Here is a 21195-nt window from a genome sequence, read left to right as displayed (position 1 = left end):
TCCTGTTCCTGCTCTTCATCCTCGCCCCCGTCCTCGAACCCATCCCCATCCCCCATACCGACCTGAATCCCCAATTTTATTTTTTTTTTGCATAAAAAAAATTTATCATACATTTTAACATTAAGTTTCATATTAATTTATCATTCAACACATCCAAATTAACCATAAAGTTCAATTCAACTATTCAAAATCACTTTAATATGAAATTCCAAAGAAGATTAGGAAGAATTAGGAAGGGAGGTTAACTTAGTGTTAAACATAAATATAATAATATTATATATATTGGACGAATATAATTATATATTTATTATTTAAATATAAACATATATATTTTCGGGTCGGCTTCGGGGATGGGGACGCCAATACCATCCCTTCCCCATATCCATCGGGGATTTTTCAAGTTAGGGGATCCTCGTACTCGATATCCATTTTGTCCTGAAATCTCCCCCTGTAAGAGTCAGGGACCTGATGGAGACCCACCCTTGCGGGGATTTTTACCATCCCTAGGTGAGGGATTGGTTTGGGAGTGGAGGGTGGTGGTCATGGGGGAATGAGAGGAGAAGAAAAAACGAAAGGAGAAGTGGGGTGGGGTGGGTTCGGGGGATGAAAAATACAGAAAAAAGAGGTGGAGGGAGTGTCGTGGGGGTATGGGTTGGTCTAGGAGTGGAGGATGGTGGTCATGGGGGAATGGGAGGAGGAAGGGAGGAGATGGAAGGAGAATGAGGGCTGGGTTCTTCGGGTTGAGGGGAGGGATGGGTTGGCGCTAGGTTTACTCTTTTTCTTCAATTGTTTCAAAAAAAAATAATTTAAATGCTTTAACTGAAAATTGGAGGAAATGTTGAGGATTTAGACGGTGGGGGGGAAATTGGTGAAAAAAAGTTCATATCTTTTATTTTATTTTTTTTGGTAACTTAATCTTTAATTTTCTAAATAATAAAAAATATGAAATAAATTGTAAGGTAGATACAAGTTCAGGGAATAAATCACTAGTTAACCCTAGATAAAATAATCTCTTCTTTTTGCAAACGGGTGCTACAAAAAATCTGACTTTCCATTAAACACTCTTTTTGAATTGGTCTTTACCTAGAATACAAATTGCCTACTGACATATATATGCCATGTACGATAAGGGTTCAAGTAGCACCCTATTTTGGAAAGCCAAAATGGATAGGAGCCTTTCTACTTATCCTTGGCATTAGGGGTGGGCACGGTTCGGTTTGGATCGATTTTTACCTCAAATTAGAACCGATCCGGTACTATTTATCCGGTTTGGTTCGGTTCAATTTTAATAAAAAAAATTCAAAAACTGTCCGGTTCAGTTTAAACCAGTTTCGGTCCAGTTCTGGTTCCGGTTCGATTTTGAACCGGATTATAAAAATTATTTTTTTAAATTATTTTTTAATACAATTCTAAACTGAAATATTATTATTTTACTTGAAAATTAACAAATTATTCAATTTCATATAAAAAATAAATATTAAAGTGAGAAAAGGGAGATATTTTGACATTGAACTTGGATAAATGTTAGGGTTTTTTTAGTGAAATTAAAAATATAGCATTAAATATAAATATATATTGAAATTATATATTTTTTTAGTTTCACCGGTTCAGTTCGGCCAGGTTCGGTTTTTGAAGACATGGAACCGGATCTGGAACCGGTCCAAACCGGTTCGGTTCGGTTTTTGACCGGTTTGTGACTTTTTGGTCAACTCGGTTTTTTTCCAGTTTGGTTCGGTGCAGTTCGGTTCGGATTTCCAGTTCGCCGATTTGAGTGCCCACCCTTACTTGGCATGGCATGGCATATGCACATAGCTTTTTGTAGCATCAATTCAACCCACAACATCTAATTGGTAATTTGGTGCAGAGACAAAAGACAACCAAAGTTTGTCCCTTTCATTGCTTACTTTATATTATCATTTGAGATTTGATACATAACACCTTCAGGTTAACCTAAAACAAGTCATCTTTAAGAACTATAAAGCAAAAGAATACATTGAAGGAAAGGAAAATCTAAACACTTTACAATAAAACAGTCAAACCAACCCAAAAGGACTCTTCCAAGTCTCGACTTTTGTTATTTTCACTTTCAACCCCATTCACAAAAAAAAAAAAAAAAAAAAACCCCAAATCCAAGTGGGATCCATTTATCTCCTTCCAAATTTCCAATGACTAATTTGCCCTTCCAAATACCAAAATTCAAGTCAACATCTGATGGTAATCTGGACATTTCTCACCATCTTACCTCGACAAGTATTCCGCGGTTTCGACGCGGGTCTTTTGCGCTCTCTCTCCCGCTGTGAAACTTCCAATATCCAATTTCCAACGCTGACACGCCAGTAGGCCCTCTACTCAGAGTTGAATCCCCAGAGTTTACTACTTTTTTATATTTTTTATATTTTTTAAAATTTATATTTTTCGATTTTCAGCAGACTACAAAGCTTTGGGTAGAATTTCCCAAAGCTTTGAACCCTTCTTGGGATTTTGATCCACCCGAGTCGTCTAAAGGAGATAGAGGTTCTCTGCCACTCACAGATTCTGATGGGTGGCGATAAAAGGAACAGAGTATTTGCATTGACGGCCTTGCTCATTCTGGGTTTGTCTGTAACCTTCCCATGTTGTTTCTCGGCAGCCAATCAGCCCCAGACCAAGAAAAAATCGGCCCAAGCGAATAAATTTGGTTCTTCAGCTGTTTTTCCTCTTCATGGAAATGTGTATCCTCTTGGGTATGATTACCTCTTTCGCTTTGGGGTTTGAAGTTTTCCTTTCAATTTTTTTTATTGCATTATCAAGTATTCTTGTTGTATTGTTTTGTTTTTCATTCTTGAATTTCTCTGATTGGTTGTTGAGGTGTGATTATGGGTTCCTGGACTTGGTTTCGGGTTAAAGCTTTAATCTTTCATATATTCACTAAGCATGTTATTAGAGTTGGAAATCTATTGAAGTTTCTTGACCCACTTTTTCATTTTTAACAACTGCTCGGTTTTGTTGACTCTGCCTTGTATTTTTTTTAATCCTCTGCTTATACTACGAATACCCTTTTCCAGTTTCTGATTTTTCTTTTTTTATTGCCTGAACTTTTTCTTAGATCTCTCACTCTCTTCTGGAAGCTTTTTATCTAATAGCATACTCAAAAAGTTTAATCTTTCACTGTATAAAAAGTGAAAAGCTGTCGGTCCGATCCCTTTTTCCATTTTCTTTTCTTTAGGTAACTCATTTTCCTTCATAGTTTAGTTGTATTCCTGCACTACATATGAGCTACGCATATGCCTGCCAGAATTACAATTTTAATATGTTTATTGTTTTCCACTTGTTGCATGATTATTTTTATGAATTTGAAGCTTCTATTTTCTTGGTTCATTAAATTTAATGCTTTTAAAATACTTTTTTTGGTGATGTTATGAATTGGTGTTCTGTTCTGGCTTTTCTTTTTGCCTCCATTTTTATATTTTTCTTCTTTCTTTTTATCAATATGCGGTGAATGACCTCAAGATTTGATTGTATTTTCACTCCGCAGGTACTACTCTGTGTCCATCAACATAGGCTACCCAGCCAAGCGCTTCGACCTCGATATTGACACTGGCAGTGACCTCACTTGGGTCCAATGTGATGCTCCTTGTACCGGTTGTACCAAGGTAAAACTTTTATGGATATTGAGACTGTGAGACTAACATTCTAATGACCATGTTCTCAACTCAGTTTTTCTGTCTCTGTTTGTGCATTAGCAGCCCCGTGAATATCTTTATAAACCCAAAAACAACCATCTGCAATGTGGAGACCCTCTTTGTGTTGCCTTCCACTCACCAGCAAGCGACCCATGCAAGACCCCAGATGATCAATGCGACTATGAGGTTGAATATGCTGATCAAGGATCATCTCTTGGTGTGATGGTCAACGATTACTTCCCCCTGAAGTTCACCAACGGCTCTCAACTTGGTCCTCGTTTGGCCTTTGGGTGGGTATTCAGTGTTTTCTTTTTGTACATCAGTTGCCAGCATTTCAGAATTTTTATACTGATCATGTTATTTATTTATTTATTTGAAATCTTGAGGTTTTGTTAGTTTTGTAAGCCTTCCCATTTTTAAACTTCAGGTCGTTTCATTTCGGAATGTACAAATAAATCAAACTTAAGTTAATGCCCTGCAACTAAAGTGCCAGCACTTTCTATTTCTGAGTTAAGTTCTTATAATGTTTTCTCTTCCTGTTGTCTGCAGGTGTGGATATGATCAAAAATATCCTGGTCCAAACACACCTCCCACCACAGGAGTCATCGGCCTTGGCAAGGGCAAAGCCAGCATTGTGTCACAACTAAGTCGCATGGGTTTAACGCGTAATGTGGTGGGTCACTGTCTAAGTGGGCAAGGAGGAGGATTTCTTTTTCTCGGGGATGATCTTGTCTCTTTTTCTAGGGTCATGTGGACACCAATGTCACGCAATTCCATGGAGTGAGTAGTCTTAATTTATCCTGTTTACCTTCTCATATAGCATTAAGTGTTCTTAAATGATCACATACCATTATTTCTAATTCGTGTGTAATGCATCTTTGCCAATTTCATAGAAATCACTACTCCTCTGGACCAGCAGAACTTGTATTCAATGGAAAGTCTACCGGTGTTAAGGGGCTTTCTCTTGTTTTTGACAGTGGGAGCTCCTACACTTATTTCAATTCCCAAGCTTACAAGGCTGTAGTTAATCTGGTGAGGAAGAAACAAAGGAGACCATTCTTCCTTTAGTTAATTGTTAATAACTTATATGGAAAACTAACCATCGTTTCATGTAATCAGGTAAGAAATGATTTAGATGGAAAGCCAATAAAGGAAACAAATGAGGACAAATCCCTTCCAATCTGCTGGAAAGGCCGCAAGCCTTTCAAATCTGTTGGTGACGCGAAGAACTTTTTCAAGCCCTTAGCACTGAGCTTCATTAATGCCAAGAATGTTCAGCTGCAATTATCACCCGAAGATTATCTTATAGTTTCGGTGAGCACCCCAACTGTCTTTCCATTTATTTCAACTCTATCCCAGCTACCATTAGTTAAGAGAAGAAAACACTGGAAAAACCCATATCTAATTTTTTCTTTGTTGCCAGAAACATGGCAATGTGTGCTTCGGGATTTTGAATGGCTCTGAAGTAGGACTGGAAAATTTGAATATCATCGGAGGTAGTGAATACTAACAGAACCAATACCTTCTGGCTCTTTTTTTTGTCCTGTGAGCAAAGTCTGATCTATTATTTTCTCTCTGTAGACATTATGTTGCTAGATAAAATGCTGATATATGACAATGAAAACCAGCGAATTGGATGGGCACCTGCAAATTGCAATAGACTTCCCAAGTCCTGATCCGTTATCTCATAATTTCCTTCTCTCTTTTATGTAAATGGTGAGGGTTTTCTCATCAGAGAACTCTTTTTTTCAGTGTGGATCGTGAATACTCTGAAGGTAATTCTCAGCCCATTGTAGCTAATTTGGGTATCTTGGAACAGCGTTGTCCTGCTTATGCTTTGTATGATCAATAAGGCGGTATACAGCGAAGGCTTCAAGACCAAAGACCAAAATAAATAAATAAATATATATATATAATATGTAGCAGATACGTACAACATTTTGGTTACAGGAGTTTTACAATAGTTCATTTGTCTACTACTCTAGCAGAGAGAAGAAAGAAGAAGTTAGTTCTAGTTGTCTTTTGTGAACTTACAAAGTGGGAAATGTAAGCGGGTATATATACCCTAGTACGTGATAATACATACGTTTGGATAAATTCATGTATAGCAATATCCCTGATCTGATCCATCTCTGCTGCTAACTAGTCGCATGAATTTTTAAGTTACAAGAAAATTGCATCTCCTCAACGATCGTTTCCTAAGCTCTTCCTTGATTTGTGCCTGGAAGTCGGTAATTGGAGACATAAATCAATCCGGTTACTGTTCCATTCTGTACAAAATAGATTACACCTGCAAACTACCTGCAAGAAGTGCAGTGTATGATTCATCAGAACCATTATAAGTTCAAGAAATGCACACTAACCAATAAAGCGCATCACACTAATTATCCATTTACATGCTATCAATGAGCACAAACTCAGCTTGAAATCCACGGCGGATGAAATATTTTAACCGCTTAAAATGATAAGATGCACTGCACCATTTACAGTTACAAGTGCTGTCTCAAATATAATTCATAAAAGAAATATGGGCAATACGAGCAATATAGCAATTCCCATTTGCTAATGAAAACGAACCATATAAAAAACTGACCTGAAATATCTAAATCCGTGCGTCAATAGATTCTGTATGATGTTTGAGCTCAGCGTGCTAAAAGACACGATTCGCGCACTGCTTGTTATAAGATATATTATCAGTAAAAATTAAGGATTAGAAGGAATCCCAAAACATTGTCAGCCAAAAAAGAAAAGAAAACCAGGTCAACGTCAAACTAATTTGCAAAGAAACAGGTGTAATAACTGAACAAGATAGCCAACATGAGTTGAAAAACCTATGGTGTAACTGAAAATAAAAAAACAGCAAAATTGTTGATCAACTTAACGCAACAAGCACATCAGTAGAAAGCAAACAGAGAATCACCTTTGCATGGCAAATCTTCGTTATAGCCACAACATGAAGGTTCTGCAATTCTTCAAGAGCTGTGACATCCAGACCAGCAACATCTTCACCCTGAAAATTAATAATATTTTTATACACTTTTTGATCCATATTTCAATTATAGTGCTCAATTAAGGACTTTATGATGTAAATGAGATTATGTCTAGCATAGAGGTGTTATTCATTCATAAGATCAGCTTCAAATATTAACAGCTCCTGATGTATGATAACATGTGTCATAGTATTATTCCATTCATGTTCAGGGAGGAAGGGAAGGGTGGAGATAAATGGATGACCAATTGCCGTTGACAGTCAATAAGATTTTTGAAACCACAGAGGGACACGTCACAGATAACCAACCGGATCATTCATGGAACTGGGGTAAACTGCAGATGGCTATCTGTACTTTCCCCAAAGATAAAATCACTAAAGTACATACCTTCAGTCTAGAAATATAGCATTCTAGCTCTTTGCATCTTCTCCTTTCTTTCTGATAGCTGGCTCTTAAATCTTCTAATGTGCCCATCTCGTTCAGGTTTTCACGGATTTCATTGTCTTTGAACATAACATCTGAATGAACATTACATGGCGGAAACCCATTTCTAACTCTTACACGTGAACTTTCAGGTACATGAACCCCTTGAAGTGACACATCCTCAGCGTTAATGCCAGACTTTCTCAACTTCGCAACCAGCACCCACATATTTGCCAGCTCATTTTCTAAATCAACTTCACGTTGTTTTACTTTGTCTAATGTTCTTCGTAAATCATCTTCTATCTGATCTCTTTCAGATAGTTCTTTTTCCAGAGCAGCTTCTCTTTGACATCTTGCACTAAGTTCCCTTTGTAGCTCCTCGACCAAAACTACATCCTCTGGCTTTTTATGGCCTCCGGCTCGAGCTCCATTTATGTTATTTCGCTTAAAATCATAAGAGGTGGGCCTCTGACAACAGTTTGATTGGCACTGAACCTCTTTTGCAGCAGCCAGGTCACCAGTCAGCTTCGCATTTTCATAAGAAAGCTTGGTTACTTCTTCAGCCAAGTTTCTAAGCTCAACTGCTGCAGCTGCAGCCAACTCTTTGGCATATGATGCTTCTTCTGAAAGTTTCATATTCTGAACTTCAAGCCCCTCCTTTTCCTCAGACAGTTTCACCTTGTCTTGCTTTAAATCCTCTATTTCAGAAGCCTAAGAAAATAAATTAAAAGAGCACTGGTGACAACATAGCAATATAAAACATATCATCATTCCATCAAGTAAAACGAATAAGATCAAAAGGACAAAGGGTGAATATTGGGTGTCTTCGTTCTGAAGATGCCAGGAAGAACAAGAATAACCTGTACATGGATTTGGGAATTCAAAAATGCATCTTTGTTGCACTCTTTGGAGTCCTCTAGGGAAAGGATTCTGTTTAAGCTCATCACACTGGTTGGTGTATTTTCATCAGCACAAGTTTCTTGACATAGACCAAACCTTTCTCTTTCTTCGTCGTTCTTTTGCACTAGTTCTTTGGAACACGTCTCTAGTCTGGTAGCCTCGCTATCAGAAATTTGTTGTGAATTGAGCTGTTGTCTTAACAGAAGAATCGTCTCTTGCATTTCTGCATTCTCTGAAATCTGCAAAAGTAACAATATGATTAAAAAAATTAAAGACAGAAATGCAAGTACATAAAAAGGGATTACAAATCTTTATATTTTACCTTCATTTGTAGTTGCTCCTGAAGTATCCTATTGTCTGCTGTCTTAATCTTGAATGATCATCCCAAGACAGAGTGATCAACTTAGTAGAATATTTTTAGCATTCATAATTGAAATATGTTATGAAAGATTAAAAATAACAAACCTCAAGTTCAAAAGTTGTCTCATTTAGCTGTGTAGTAAGCTTGGACAGAGCCTACATGGGAATGTACCAAACTGATCAGAAAGCATATACAATGCATTAATAATTAAATAAAAATTGGAAAACCAGCAATGCTTTCGTGAAGCATATTGTTAAGGAACCAAATAAATGACAGTCAACACAACCAATATAGACCTCTACTATAAAGGCCAGAAACTGATTAGTTATTATATAAAAATAGAAGGATCATATGAGATGCAGTTTTAACCAATAAATTAGGACATTAAAATAATAGTCAATTAAGCTCAGGTAGATTTTTCTGTGTGAAAGTAGATTTTTTCTTTCTTTTCTAGATTAGGTCCCTTGCATATTGATCTTGTTATATTTAATCCCCCAATCAATGATTTGTTTCTTGTGTTGTTAAATTAAGATAATTCAATCATGTCAAACGAAAATGACCGAAGGGCCTTATGATAAGAGGAGACATGTAGCCATAGGACATTCTCTGCTGAAATGGTATTAGAAAGTTCAACTATATTAACAATCTCTAAGAGTAGAATGTAAAACAAGGAAGAACAACGCCCTTTTCATATTTTCAATTTTGTAGAGCCCTGAAATATTGTTATCAGATTATCATCTGGCAATCCAAAACTTTTCATGTAGTAAAATTAGTTCATCCAGCTTTCTTGAAACCCATCTGCATAAAGATGCACAGTTACCTGAGACATTTCGCTGTTATTTGACATTTGTGGAGTCATGTCAAGTGATCCAATCATACGTTGCTCTAGAACACGTATCTGAAGCTTCTTTTCACTAATTTCGTCCTTCAACTTTCGCATTTGTTCCTATTTTAACCAAAATAACCATAAAAAACTCAGACAGGAATACCAATCAGATTTAGACATTTGTCCTTTTAGATTTAAAGAGATGTCTCACCCTATGCTCTGAATCTTCAGGGTTTCTAGCCGCTTGCTCCGACAGTCTTTTGAGAGAACTTGTACACAATGCCACCTCCCCAGCTAACATTTTCACTTGCTCGCGAAGAAGATCCATTTGATCTGTAATAGTGGACCCCGTCTGCAGAAGAGTAGTTATAGTAATCCCTTAACATTATATCTTCATGCAACACTTTGAATGCTTCATACAAACACACTTCAAGCAGCTGCATGCATACACACACGCACACACACAAGTCCTTTTCTCTATTATATATAGACCCATATTCACTTGAATCAGATGTTTATCTACTTATGGCAAGGACCACTCACCCGAGGCAAACGGTGACCTCCAAAAGCCGCACCAAACAAATCACCTGCTTGTGTTCTTTCCGGAAATGGGTCAATAATGGTATAATCATCTCCCCTTCTACTGACAGACTTTCTTCCTCCATCCTTCAAATCACTGAACTTGACTCTATTTTGAGATGATTTTGAAGAAGGTGCTGGCGACCCACTTGTAGAGCTCTCACTATCAGCACTAGGTGATAATCCAATAACATTCTCAGGTTTCTGTAGAGAAAGCATTTGAGCTTTGTCTAGGTGAGTTCAATCAATAGAATATCAATGAAAGCTAAGAATGAAATATTAATCTGCTCTTGCATAAATTAAATGAAAATACACGTTTTAGTAGTGTATATTATTAAAGATAGATAGTTATATACAGATATGATGGCCCACCAGAGCAGACAAAATAAATTGTAGCTTAAAAAGGAGAGGAATGTCATCTTATCAACTAAATCCTATGTTTTGTCCTCCTCCAACAAACAACATAAATATATGGTGTCCACATTCAACTCATATGTCAAAGGAAAAAACCGGAACTTACTTTCAGTTTAAACCATCCAAGCATTCCGCGTCTTTTGTTTCTTTTGTAATCTTTGACCAACTCATCTAGATTAGTGATCTCATCCCTTCCTTCCACTGAAAGCTCAGAAGCATAACTTCCAGCATCATCATCAACCAGGTATTCCCGCTTCTTATCAGGCAGATATGCAAGCTGCAGAAAAAAATGGGTCAATGGTATCTAACAAACAAGGAACATATTGCCAATAGATGTCACTCAAAATACAATTCAGCAAATCTGCAATCCATCTTAACCGCTGAAAATCCCACACCTCATCTTCCCCAAAAGAATGCCTCCGTCTATGACTAGGTCGTTCAGATATGCTTGGTGGGATAGTATTTTTCGTGGACACTAAGATTAGTTTAGTCAGTCGTTGTATTCTTCCCATTAAAGCTGCCTTGGCTTCTTCTTCCTCTTCCAATCTTGATTGCAATTTCACCTGACCAGCTTCCAGCTTTTACATGACAAAACAATACTTATTAGATGCAAACAACAAACAACTGAATCCAGAGTGAAAATTAGCTGTTCTAAATGGATGGCAATAGGGACTTCAAACATTCTGTAGCTTGCACCTCAAGGAATTGTAACATTGCACTCCAATCTAGATTATCATATTGTTCGTCAGGCAAAAAAAAAATTATATATATATATATCATATGGTTCTAGCCCCTTGTTATATAGATAGTTCTTCCCTCCTAAGGTCCTTAAATTTTCAGCAGACTGACTAAATATGGGAGAATGAAATGAAGAAAGCCTAAGATGAACCACAGTGCATCCCAGCCATCCATCTCTAATCTAACAATTAGAAGACAGAACATGACTTCGTTCAAAGATCTAACTTAAGGACCTTAGGATAGGATTTTTATTGATTTCTACCAAAGCCTTCAGTAACAAATACAGACGAAAGTATGCTAATATTTGTTAGCTCTCCCAATGTAGTAGCACCAACCTGAAGCTTCAAATTAACCAGGTCTTCCTGAGTAGATATAGCCGTATTTGGATTCTCCATCATGCCACGTTTTAATTGCTGAAGTTCTTGCTTTAAACTAGAAATCTCTCTCTGATATTTCTTGATAATAGACTTTTCATCCATAATCTAAAAGGAAACAAAAATGTGATTGGAAACAGTTACATGTATTCATAATTCCTATTAGCTCCACTTCGCCTAAAAAGAAAAGAAAAAGAAACTGAATGACCAAAGCATCGGTTGCTTCCACTTGCGGCCTTCTTTGACCGCCTTTAGAAATCAAATCTGCAATTCACCTTATTTTGGGAAGCCTTGATTTCCACACGCTTACTCCGATGTGCAAACTTCAGTGTGTTGTGTGTTTCCTCACTATTGCTAGACGCAGGGGTCACAGTGCAAATGAGCTAAAACCACCATAACAAGAACATTCTCCAGAATCATTAACCACATAACTATTAACAAAAAAGATACCTTACATGACAACTAATTGGATGGTTCCAAAGAGAAATCTGATAACATGAACACTGGATGATCCAGAAGTGTTGCATTGAACTTACAGATATACGCCCATGACCACTGAGGGATGACTGCAACAAACGGGTGAGTTTTGAATCTCGATATGGAATATGAGTTGCCTTTCCATCTGTCAACTTAGAAATCACCTGCAACAAGAGCCAATTATTAGATTAAAAAGGTTACTGAGAAATGCACTGAAAACATCTATTGCCCAGTGCAACATATAGGCAAATGAAAAATCTCGAGCCCTACACCTCATGTTAATTTAGCCGGAGTCAACCAGTTCTCCAACATCATGCCATGATAAGTAATCGAAGAACCATGACAAAGTTAACTATCCATATTTAGAGATCATATACACAATTATGCACAGATAGATGATAAAAACGAGAACTGTGCAAAACAAAACACACTATATTATTATGATAAATTAAAATATTAGGAATTTTTTAGTAAATTTCATTGCAGCATAAACGAATTTTGGAAAAAATTATTGCACGAAATAACGAAGGGCAAAATTATGCTAATAGGTGGAATTATGGGACTTTTTTAATTTCAGATAGTACAACGCAAATCAACAATGCCTAAAATAAGCATTATCTTACAGTGCCAAGCGTGAGTAAGCTTTTATTGATGTATGAACCCTCCTTTCTTCGCAATCCAGTTGTTTCAGTTTTAGAACTTTCAGATCCTGCAAGATCAATTAAGTGCTGCCAAGGAAATTTGAATTATATAGGGTTCAGCATCAGATTGTAATGAAAATAATATTTGACCAGATTGCAGGGCCAGATCAACTAAACTATGGTGGGCAATTTCAAAGATGAGAAAGGCATTACCAACTGGGACAAGGTGACATCTTCTTCATCATGATTCTCACCTCGTGGACTGCTTTCAATAGTCTGAAGAATTGTTACAGGTTAGAAAAGTTGAACCAAAAGTAATGCGATTAATACAAGATCTAGTAGCTACTTCATGAAAGCCTTATAACACTGCCATCGCTTTACAAAGAAAATGCTAAGCATATGAACAAATTACTATAACTTTTATAAATTAGTCTACAATTGGTTATTTAACTTGTTTTTAAATGGTTGATTACATTTAAATTAAAATTCCTTTCAACAATCAGTAGCTTTGAGTAAATTAAAAATTCAGAAAAGACTCATGGGAAAGAGTGATTAGATGAAAAAAGGCACCAACCTAACAGAATATGGCTTTGTGTAACAGAATAGACACCTTTATCACATAGAAATTAAATAAAAAAGTTACCAATGTGAATATAGTGTGGCTGCGACTGCTAAGTAGATTGAAATTATTAGAACCAACGTGCCTATGTTCTGCAATATCAAGGGAAAAATGAATGTTAAAGGTGCTCAGCAGCACAAACAGTGGCTGGCAAAGATACAGGGAATACGCGAATGGGATGGAAAAGCAACAACAATGTGTAGAAAAATGACAAAGGGAATGCAGTGCTCATCAATGCCTTTGAAATCATAATATTAGATTCAGACACGAACATTAAGCAGAGCCAGTAAAGTTTCCACCCATATCGTGTAGACAAAAGTAATCATGTTAATACCTTCTCCTGTTGCTATCAAAGAAAGAGCATGAGCAGGAGATAAAACAACTTCCTCTTTGATTGCTTCAACATAGGTTCCCTGCCCAATAAAATAAAACTTCCAAATGATAAGGTTAAACAATTTTGGCAAATCAGTCTAACTACTTCCAACAATATGTGAACTGGAGGGTATTTAGTCAATGTTAATTACAAATCCTGAAATGCACAAGTTGAAGATACAAATTACTTGAAATTAAATCAGAACCAGATCTGAAGGGTTCAGTTCAGGTGATAAGATTTATGGTTTAAGGTTTAGTTTTCAGTAAATGTCAAAGGAATCAATGATTTAAAGACAAACCTTGAAACTAACATAATACTACGTATCAATCAAAGAAGAGAAAGTCGCTCTTCTTTTCAGAGTTAAGGGTGCTAAATTGCCAGGTGAAAGTTTGTCACCAGAATACATAGGCCAAAAAACTACTAGTTAGAGCCAAAAATTTCTATCATGCATATGAGAGAAGGGGAAGAGATGATGCTAAACATACTATAACTACAACATGAGGCAAAGATTGATGAATTAGGGCTATACATAAGGGGCAGCATAGTGCACATGACTCCCACCAATGCATGGTCTAGGGGCAAGACATACACAACACGTTTCCAGAGAGATAGTTTCCGAGACTCAACCCCCGTTTTCTAGGTGGCTTGGGGCAAGCCATACCATTGACTATGAATTAGATGATTTCTAAGAACTGGAACTGTCTCTTTTCCATTAAACATATTTTAAAACTTATCTATATCCAAAGGCCATATTCTAAATTATTTCTAAAGTATGATTATGTAGGTTGAAATCCTCTAGGTGGCCAAAGACCATACTCATGCCAACTCCATGTGCAGAAACTTATTTTTCCTGTACTATACTCATATTTCCTTGTCCTCCTAGAGTCATACACATTATTACATTTATAGCATACAAAATTTCCAGTATGTCAGTTTAGAACTTTAGATAAAGAAAAAAAACATGCAAGAAACCTAACCAAAAGGGAAAAGATCTCTCAAGAGCTATCGTTGAGCAAAAAAAAACAGAAAGAGCCAAGCACACAAAAAGAGTGTCAATTCCTTTATGAACATAAGCACCTGAGCATCCTCTCTTATTCGTAAATTCTGTCCTGTTGGATCAAGTAAGTCATTTATGACCTGGAAAAACAAAAGGAACAAAAGAATAAGACGGTAATATATCACTACCCTTCCTAATGAAATTACACTTCAAAAGACTATATACAACAATGACCACATTCCAACTGAAAGCTTTAGACAAAGGAACTAGACAAAACTGACCTCATTGTAAATTTCCAGATATGAAACACGAAGAAGAAACTCCCGCCCAGGTGTCTGACACATGATAAAAAGGCTATGTAAACTCAAAATAAATACAATACAATACATATATAAAAATAAGATTATTAATAATTGAGAAATCCATTACCTCTTGTATAATTCCAAAAACATCCTTCACTGCCAGTGGAATAATTCCAGGTGACTTTTGCTCCCCCTGAAATACAAAATAAAAAGTACAAATTTGTACTTCTAAAAATTACAAACACTGAAAAATTGAAAGACGTGTGATATCTGTCACAGTAAGATATCTATCACAGTAAGGCCCACAATGAGCAAGAAAACTGCAGGAAGAATAAGAAGGAATCCCTTCACTGGGGTGAAATGTAAAGAAAACACAACTAACAATGCTGCTTATGACATGGACTCTTTTTCAAATGGCATCAATGCATCAGTTTGAGACAGCTATGGATTGCAGATGCAAAATTTATGAACAGCTGGTAGCCATAAAGTCCAAAATGAGCTAGTGAAAATGCTGGCCTAGAAAGGACAACTCCAGACTTTAGGCAAACACTCTAGACTCCGTCAACTTACATGCATTGTATGAGTCTTCCCACTACTAGTAACACCATATGCAAACACAGTACCTGCATACAAACAGAGCAGTTTTTAGCCAGCAACAAGATATCCATCACCATCTACATACTAACCTTCCTATATAATATCCGCATCAGAAAACAACAAAATAATTAAAACCACATTAGTGTAAACTGTTTACCATTAATCCCTTGCATAACACCACTGACAACATGCTGTGCAGCAACATCATAGACATGGCGTGTTGTTGTTGCCGGACCAAAAACCTTATCTGCACCCCTCACCCCCAAAATAGTAGATGGGCAGTTAAAAAATGTTTCTAACAACTCGCCGATAAACAAATAAAACAATATATGCCAAAGTCCATAACTTCCAAATGCAGCTTATGAGTCAAATATACTTGTGTCTATAACTACAGAAATTGAAGCAACAACAAAAAGAGCATAATTGAATGCAAAATTAGTGAGGAAAAAAAACACTCACCAAAGCCATAAGCAATGGAAGAATTGAACTCGTTTCTCACTGTATAATCCCCATCTGCATACCACGCTATCTCGTCCCCTTTGTTAATCTCACGAGCACTGCCCAAACCAAAAGTCAAAACCCACATTTCAACAAAAACATCAATTTCTCTTCTTAAGAAAACTAAAATAGCACCCCGCGGTGACGGAGAAGTAGGTAACAGCCCAATCGTAGAAGAAGCAGTACCTGAGGGGGCGAAACCTGACGGTGACGGTTACATTTTCCTTGGACTTGGAGACATCGGGCGGGGACGGCGGGTTGGGGCTAGCGGAGGAAGAGGGCGGAGACAGAGAGGGCTTGGACGGGGTGGGCCGAGACGACGTCGTGGAAGAAGAAGGGGTGGCCGGCCGAGACGACGCCGTAGGGGGCTTTGTGGACCCCGCAGGCTTCCGGGAGCGGAAAGGCGAGATGGAGGATCTTTGTGACCTTGAGCTTGAGGTGCCGCCGGAGAACATTGCTGGGTGTAGAGAGAGAAAAGCTGGTTTAGAGAGAGAGAGAGAGTTAGTGGGAGGAGAGTGGAGGTTTACATGAGAGAGAGAGAGAGAGAGAGCCTTGTCTGGCGTCTGCTGGGTGCAGCTGGTTGTTGGTGTTTGAGAGGCTGAGCGCTCCTCTCCTCCCTCCAAAAAACAATACTTTGGTTTTAGTATTGGTGCTTTGAATTTCTTCTCCTTTTGTCTGCGCCCTGTGGTTTTCATTTTCAATGCCTAGTAAAATGTCCAAGACGCCCTTCCGATGATTCTTCTGCTTTTCCTTTTTCCTTGTTTTTTAGTGGAAGAATATATTAAATTCAGTCAAGTTTTGTCTTTGGCCGTGTGTGATAGCCAATGTGACCTTTTCAACTTTTTCCTTTTTTTATAAAATAGTCTCTATAAATAGACACTAAAATAATTATCACACAGGGCAGTAATTTTGTAAACATTTTTTCCTCAATTTTTTAAGATTAAAACAAACAAATAACTTTGGTCATTAACATTTGGGACTAGTTTGGCATTGTTATAGTCAAGACCTCCAAAACACTTGATATGCAACTTATATGTTAGGGACTGCTTTTTAAATTGTTAAAGGTGACAACTAAAAAGGTCAGTGAAAGAGATTGATAGAAAAACTTAAAATATTTGTGGGTCACTAAATTGCTAAAAGTGTATTAAATTCAACCAATTTTTTAGTATAAGTGATAGTTTAAATTAAGAGATAGGAATATTTTTTACACACACACAACTAAAATGTTATGGAGTGTTCAAATCTAAGACCTCTTATCTGTAAGTAAATATCTTTTTCAACTGAACTAGACCCGATTGCTAAATTCAATCAACTTATATATGCTTCCTCATGAATCACTTGTTTTTCTAGTCACACCTAATAAACCGCTTAATAAAGACGATTATGAGCAGAAGTATTTCTTTTCCAAACAATTCCGACAGCGACGACGACGTTTTTACCAGAGAAGCAAAGCCCAATATGTAGATTTTATTTTTATTTTCGGCCAAACAACACAATTTCTAGATTGAATAACGAAAGGGTATCCCGCGCTCAAAAATCAAGTTGGCGCCATTGCTGGCTGGGCTCACTGAAAAACCTCCGATTCTCAGTGAGAAGAGCTAAGAAGTCGACTCTACCATGGCGGAGGTGATCACTGTCATGGACATCGACGACGATAACAACCCATCTCCAAAACCCAACAACAACAACAACATGGGCAAAAACGTCGTTGTCGCCGCCGCCCCTTCCCAGGGCAAAGCTACGCCGTGGGTCGAGAAGTACCGTCCTCAGTCACTCGCAGATGTCGCCGCTCACCGCGACATTGTCGACACCAGTAAGCAATTTCTTCTTCCCACGATTTGCCATATCAAGTGTTGCGCTTTCTAGGGTTTTTGTTGATTTTGCTTGTTTAGTTTCTCTCCATTGTAATTATTTGCTGTAATGTTTGGTTAGCTAAAAAATGTGGGAACGAAAAGATGTTCATTTGTGTGTTTACATTCGTATGCATGTATATATTTGAGAAAGGGAGTACATAGAGAAAAGAAGCACACTTTTCCCTTGCTTACCATCAATGAGGAGAGCCTAGGGTTTTTGCTTCATTTCCCTAATGTTTCAATTTTCTGCATGAGTTGCTGCAATTATAAAGAGCATAAATGAGGATAATTTCAATGCTTATAAGTTGTTATCCTCCCTTTAGTTGTTTTGTTATTGATTCGTTCATCTTGTTTTTTTGTGGTGGAATTAAATAGTTGATAGGCTCACTAGTGAGAACAGATTGCCACACCTCTTGTTGTACGGCCCTCCTGGCACTGGCAAAACTTCAACCATTCTTGCTGTGGCACGCAAGCTCTATGGAGCACAATACCACAATATGATTCTGGAGTTGAATGCATCGGATGATAGGGGTATTGATGTTGTGCGACAACAGATCCAAGATTTTGCTAGCACACAGAGTTTCTCATTTGGGTAAGACTTCAATTTGTGCTAATCATCTTATTAGTTTATATTTTGGTGATATCCAGGTTTGGTCTGCTGGTTGTTTTTCTCCCTTCTTCTGATTGTAAGATTTCAGACCACCACAGATGGCTATGCGTTGTGATATTATTTGATCTAGTTGGTGCATGTTATTTACAAGTGCAATGTTGTCGTGTTCAACAATTAGCCATGTAAATTAATCTTATGGTCTGATTATGTCTGTTGTAATTTCCAAGATAATTTGCTTTTTAGCTTAATAATCACTGGACATGTGTCACCTTATTATATAACTGATTAGCAAGGGTTCAGGGGTGACAGTGCAAAGTCATCTGTAAAATTGGTCTTGCTGGATGAGGCTGACGCTATGACAAAGGATGCTCAATTTGCTTTGCGAAGAGGTATGAATTTTTTTAACGCACTAGAGTTTATCAGTTCCAAGTTATTTCACTGATTCTTTTTTCCTTCTATACTTTTTTTTTTGGTGTAGTGATTGAGAAATACACAAGGAACACTAGGTTTTCACTAATCTGTAATCATGTCAACAAGATTATTCCAGCATTACAATCAAGATGTACTCGTTTTCGATTTGCTCCACTGGAGGAGTTTCATGTTTCAGAGAGACTCAAACATGTTATAGAAACTGAAGGGTAAGTACTGTTTTATTCACATTTTTTTGGGTGTTCTGATTTTGCCTAAGTGTAGATGTTGGCTTTTGAGTTTTGCTCTGATTTTACCCTTGGTATTCAAACAAGGTTCCCCTCTGTAGCAGTTTACTATTTATATCCATTTCATCAAAGTCAGGTTTAAGTGGGAAGAGGTGTACTGCTGGAGTTTTTGTTTTTGTTTTTTGGCTTACGCATTGTTCAACAAGTTCATGCTAGAGGGGATTTTTTAATTTTATTTTTGCCTTAAATGCATCAAGAGTTATCTCTAAAAATGTGATTCACTAGCTAAGGGGATTGAATCATAAAATGTGTTTCACTAGTGAACGGGATGGTTGTTGCTTTTTCTATCTGGCTTCAGTCAGAAATGTATTGATATGTTGACATTTGTGGATTGGACTAGGCTTGATGTGTCTGAGAGTGGCTTGGCGGCAGTTGTGCGGCTTAGCAATGGTGACATGAGAAAGGCTCTGAACATTTTGCAGGTTATAAGATCTCTACTCTGATGTTTCTTTTCTGTGGATTTGTCTATTCCTCTCTCTTTTTCTGTGCAAAATCTGTGTGTGGCTATGCAGCGATTCATAAAATGACAGGTTAGAGAATTGAATTTTTCTGTTATGTTAGAATCTTATGAAATCAAATGATATTGTCATTGTATTTAGTCTCTAATATTGTCAATGTGATTGAGTATGACTGTATAAGTAAAATCTGTTGTAGCAGAAACTCAAATTACTTGTGGTTGGGTTGACTTGCCGATTTTTTTCTTGCAGTGTGTTTAATGTTTCAAAAGTTTGCTGCTTGTGCATTCCTCTAATCATTTTGCTTCGGCGGCAATATTTCTTATTTAAGAACAAATTGCATTATTCTTACTTCCTTGAAGTATTTTGTATTTAAGTATGATTTAGAAATAATCTTGAACGGACAGTTTTAATTATGAAATTGATTTTTTTTTTCTTCACGAATAGATCTTAAATGACACTGTGATTCCTATTTCAATGTACACAGTCAACTCATATGGCTTCACAGCAGCAGATAACAGAAGAAGCAGTATATCTTTGCACAGGAAATCCATTGCCCAAAGACATTGAGCAAATATCCTACTGGCTTTTGAATGAATCATTTGCTGAGAGTTTCAAACGTATTCAACTATCTTATTTATTTATTTGTTGATAATTCTATTCTCATAGGCAAGAGCAGTATGCCACTGGAAAAAGTTATTTGGTGTTTACATTTTACACTTCATTTATTGCAGGAATATCTGATATGAAAACAACTAAAGGGTTGGCTTTGATAGATATTGTAAGAGAAGTGACCATGTAAGTCTTACACATTTTTCTACATTTGTTACTGACAATTTTTGCTTGCTTCATCTCATCTGTGCTACTTTCTTTGAATAGGTTCGTTTTTAAGATTAAGATGCCACCAGTTGTTCGAGTTCAGTTGATTAATGATTTAGCTGACATAGAGTATGTGCCCATGTCTTACTCTCTTTTTCATTTGCTTATTGTTTTCTTCATTCTGAACTATACAAGCGTATTGCAATATTGTAATGGATACACATGTTCACAATATAATGAATGATAGAGTGCATCAATTTGCTTCAAAAAGGCTATGTGTAGATTAAATTAATGTCAATATTTTCACGTATATAATATTGTTTGCATTAGATGTAAAGTCATTTAATTGGACAAGCAGCTATAATCATTATGGAACTGGTATAATGCATTAGCAGAAATTATTGCTGCCTTAAGGGCTTGCAAATATATGATACTCTAGATTATATAACAAAATTACGACAAGCTTTCTAATTAATCTTCCATGTTGTTAAAATTTAAAAGATACAATATAATTTTGATTTAGTTTTTGGATTTTGGATTTTGGATTTTGTTCAATACCAATTGACTATGCGGTTAAAGTGAGAACTGGCTGACCTTCAGTTAACATTAACCAGTACAAGTTATTTTGAATCGCAGGTACAGGTTGACCTTTGGGTGCAATGATAGGTTGCAACTTGGATCATTGGTAGCTTCTTTTACGACAGCTCGATCTGCACTTGTTTCTGCTGCGAAGTAGTTATGCTCGTGTAATTTGTGGGTTTTGATTTCTGTTACCAATATATTTATGAGAAATGTTTTGGTTCATTACTCTGTTGCTCAAGTAGAGAGAATGCCAATGTTATAATGCCGGATGTTAGTTTTGAAACCTCAAAGGCAATTTTGGGGAAGTTTTGAGTTCTAAGGCTTGTGTCATCTGCAAATGTGCTTATGGAGAATCTTGTCCATGAGTATAATTAATGGCTCTAATTAGA

At 36.9% G+C, this 21195-nt stretch overlaps 3 protein-coding genes across 8 annotated transcripts; 2 read left to right on the top strand and 1 right to left on the bottom strand.

Moving 5' to 3' along the window:
* Positions 2260–5767, top strand: LOC18791820 (aspartic proteinase Asp1). Of its 5 annotated transcripts, XM_020563954.1 has the most exons (10): positions 2260–2336; positions 2427–2723; positions 3515–3632; positions 3723–3952; positions 4212–4442; positions 4556–4694; positions 4782–4976; positions 5086–5158; positions 5244–5331; positions 5415–5767. In XM_020563954.1, exons 2-10 carry the CDS (start codon positions 2539–2541, stop codon positions 5512–5514), a joined length of 1359 nt encoding a protein of 452 aa, XP_020419543.1. In that variant the 5' UTR covers positions 2260–2336; positions 2427–2538; the 3' UTR covers positions 5515–5767. The 5 variants fall into 5 exon arrangements, with proteins under 5 accessions (XP_020419543.1, XP_020419539.1, XP_007223385.1 ...); XM_020563950.1 differs by lacking the exon at positions 2260–2336 and having other exon boundaries at positions 2358–2723; XM_007223323.2 differs by lacking the exon at positions 2260–2336 and having other exon boundaries at positions 2359–2723; positions 3726–3952.
* LOC18789631 (kinesin-like protein KIN-7C, mitochondrial) lies at positions 5554–16600 on the bottom strand. The gene is made up of 26 exons (XM_007225366.2): positions 15958–16600; positions 15733–15830; positions 15431–15520; positions 15247–15299; positions 14804–14869; positions 14656–14709; positions 14455–14514; positions 13339–13417; positions 13029–13096; positions 12599–12661; positions 12368–12472; positions 11804–11908; positions 11543–11650; positions 11229–11375; positions 10551–10733; positions 10262–10432; positions 9706–9945; positions 9374–9514; positions 9157–9282; positions 8441–8491; positions 8298–8345; positions 7936–8214; positions 7040–7786; positions 6583–6672; positions 6256–6333; positions 5554–5963 (listed from the first exon to the last, which is right to left on the bottom strand). Exons 1-25 carry the CDS (start codon positions 16464–16466, stop codon positions 6313–6315), a joined length of 3702 nt encoding a protein of 1233 aa, XP_007225428.2. The 5' UTR covers positions 16467–16600; the 3' UTR covers positions 5554–5963; positions 6256–6312.
* Positions 17142–21195, top strand: LOC18788346 (replication factor C subunit 3). Of its 2 annotated transcripts, none has more exons than XM_020568171.1 (9): positions 17142–17584; positions 18000–18216; positions 18544–18623; positions 18713–18872; positions 19291–19372; positions 19893–20025; positions 20140–20203; positions 20285–20353; positions 20861–21195. In XM_020568171.1, exons 1-9 carry the CDS (start codon positions 17389–17391, stop codon positions 20958–20960), a joined length of 1101 nt encoding a protein of 366 aa, XP_020423760.1. In that variant the 5' UTR covers positions 17142–17388; the 3' UTR covers positions 20961–21195. The 2 variants fall into 2 exon arrangements, with proteins under 2 accessions (XP_020423760.1, XP_007223184.2); XM_007223122.2 differs by having other exon boundaries at positions 17143–17584; positions 18535–18623.

The sequence above is a fragment of the Prunus persica genome, chromosome G1, assembly GCF_000346465.2.
Source record: "Prunus persica cultivar Lovell chromosome G1, Prunus_persica_NCBIv2, whole genome shotgun sequence".
Lineage (NCBI taxonomy): Eukaryota > Viridiplantae > Streptophyta > Magnoliopsida > Rosales > Rosaceae > Prunus > Prunus persica.
The sequence above is the reverse complement of the archived record's forward strand: the minus strand, read 5'-3'. Positions and strand labels throughout refer to the sequence as shown.

Excerpts from the sequence above, each read along its gene's own strand:
- LOC18789631 (XM_007225366.2), bottom strand. The coding sequence starts at position 16,466 with ATGAAAACCACAGGGCGCAGACAAAAGGAGAAGAAATTCAAAGCACCA. Across the intron at positions 14,870-15,246 it reads GGAAGACTCATACAATGCAT|GGGGAGCAAAAGTCACCTGG; the intron begins GTAAGTTGACGG and ends TTTGTATTTCAG. Across the intron at positions 12,662-13,028 it reads GCCACACTATATTCACATTG|ACTATTGAAAGCAGTCCACG; the intron begins GTAACTTTTTTA and ends ACAATTCTTCAG.
- LOC18788346 (XM_007223122.2), top strand. The coding sequence starts at position 17,389 with ATGGCGGAGGTGATCACTGTCATGGACATCGACGACGATAACAACCCA. Across the intron at positions 18,873-19,290 it reads CATGTTATAGAAACTGAAGG|GCTTGATGTGTCTGAGAGTG; the intron begins GTAAGTACTGTT and ends GGATTGGACTAG. Across the intron at positions 20,026-20,139 it reads ATTTGCTGAGAGTTTCAAAC|GAATATCTGATATGAAAACA; the intron begins GTATTCAACTAT and ends CATTTATTGCAG.
- LOC18791820 (XM_020563954.1), top strand. The coding sequence starts at position 2,539 with ATGGGTGGCGATAAAAGGAACAGAGTATTTGCATTGACGGCCTTGCTC. Across the intron at positions 4,977-5,085 it reads AAGATTATCTTATAGTTTCG|AAACATGGCAATGTGTGCTT; the intron begins GTGAGCACCCCA and ends CTTTGTTGCCAG. Across the intron at positions 5,332-5,414 it reads AATTGCAATAGACTTCCCAA|TGTGGATCGTGAATACTCTG; the intron begins GTCCTGATCCGT and ends TCTTTTTTTCAG.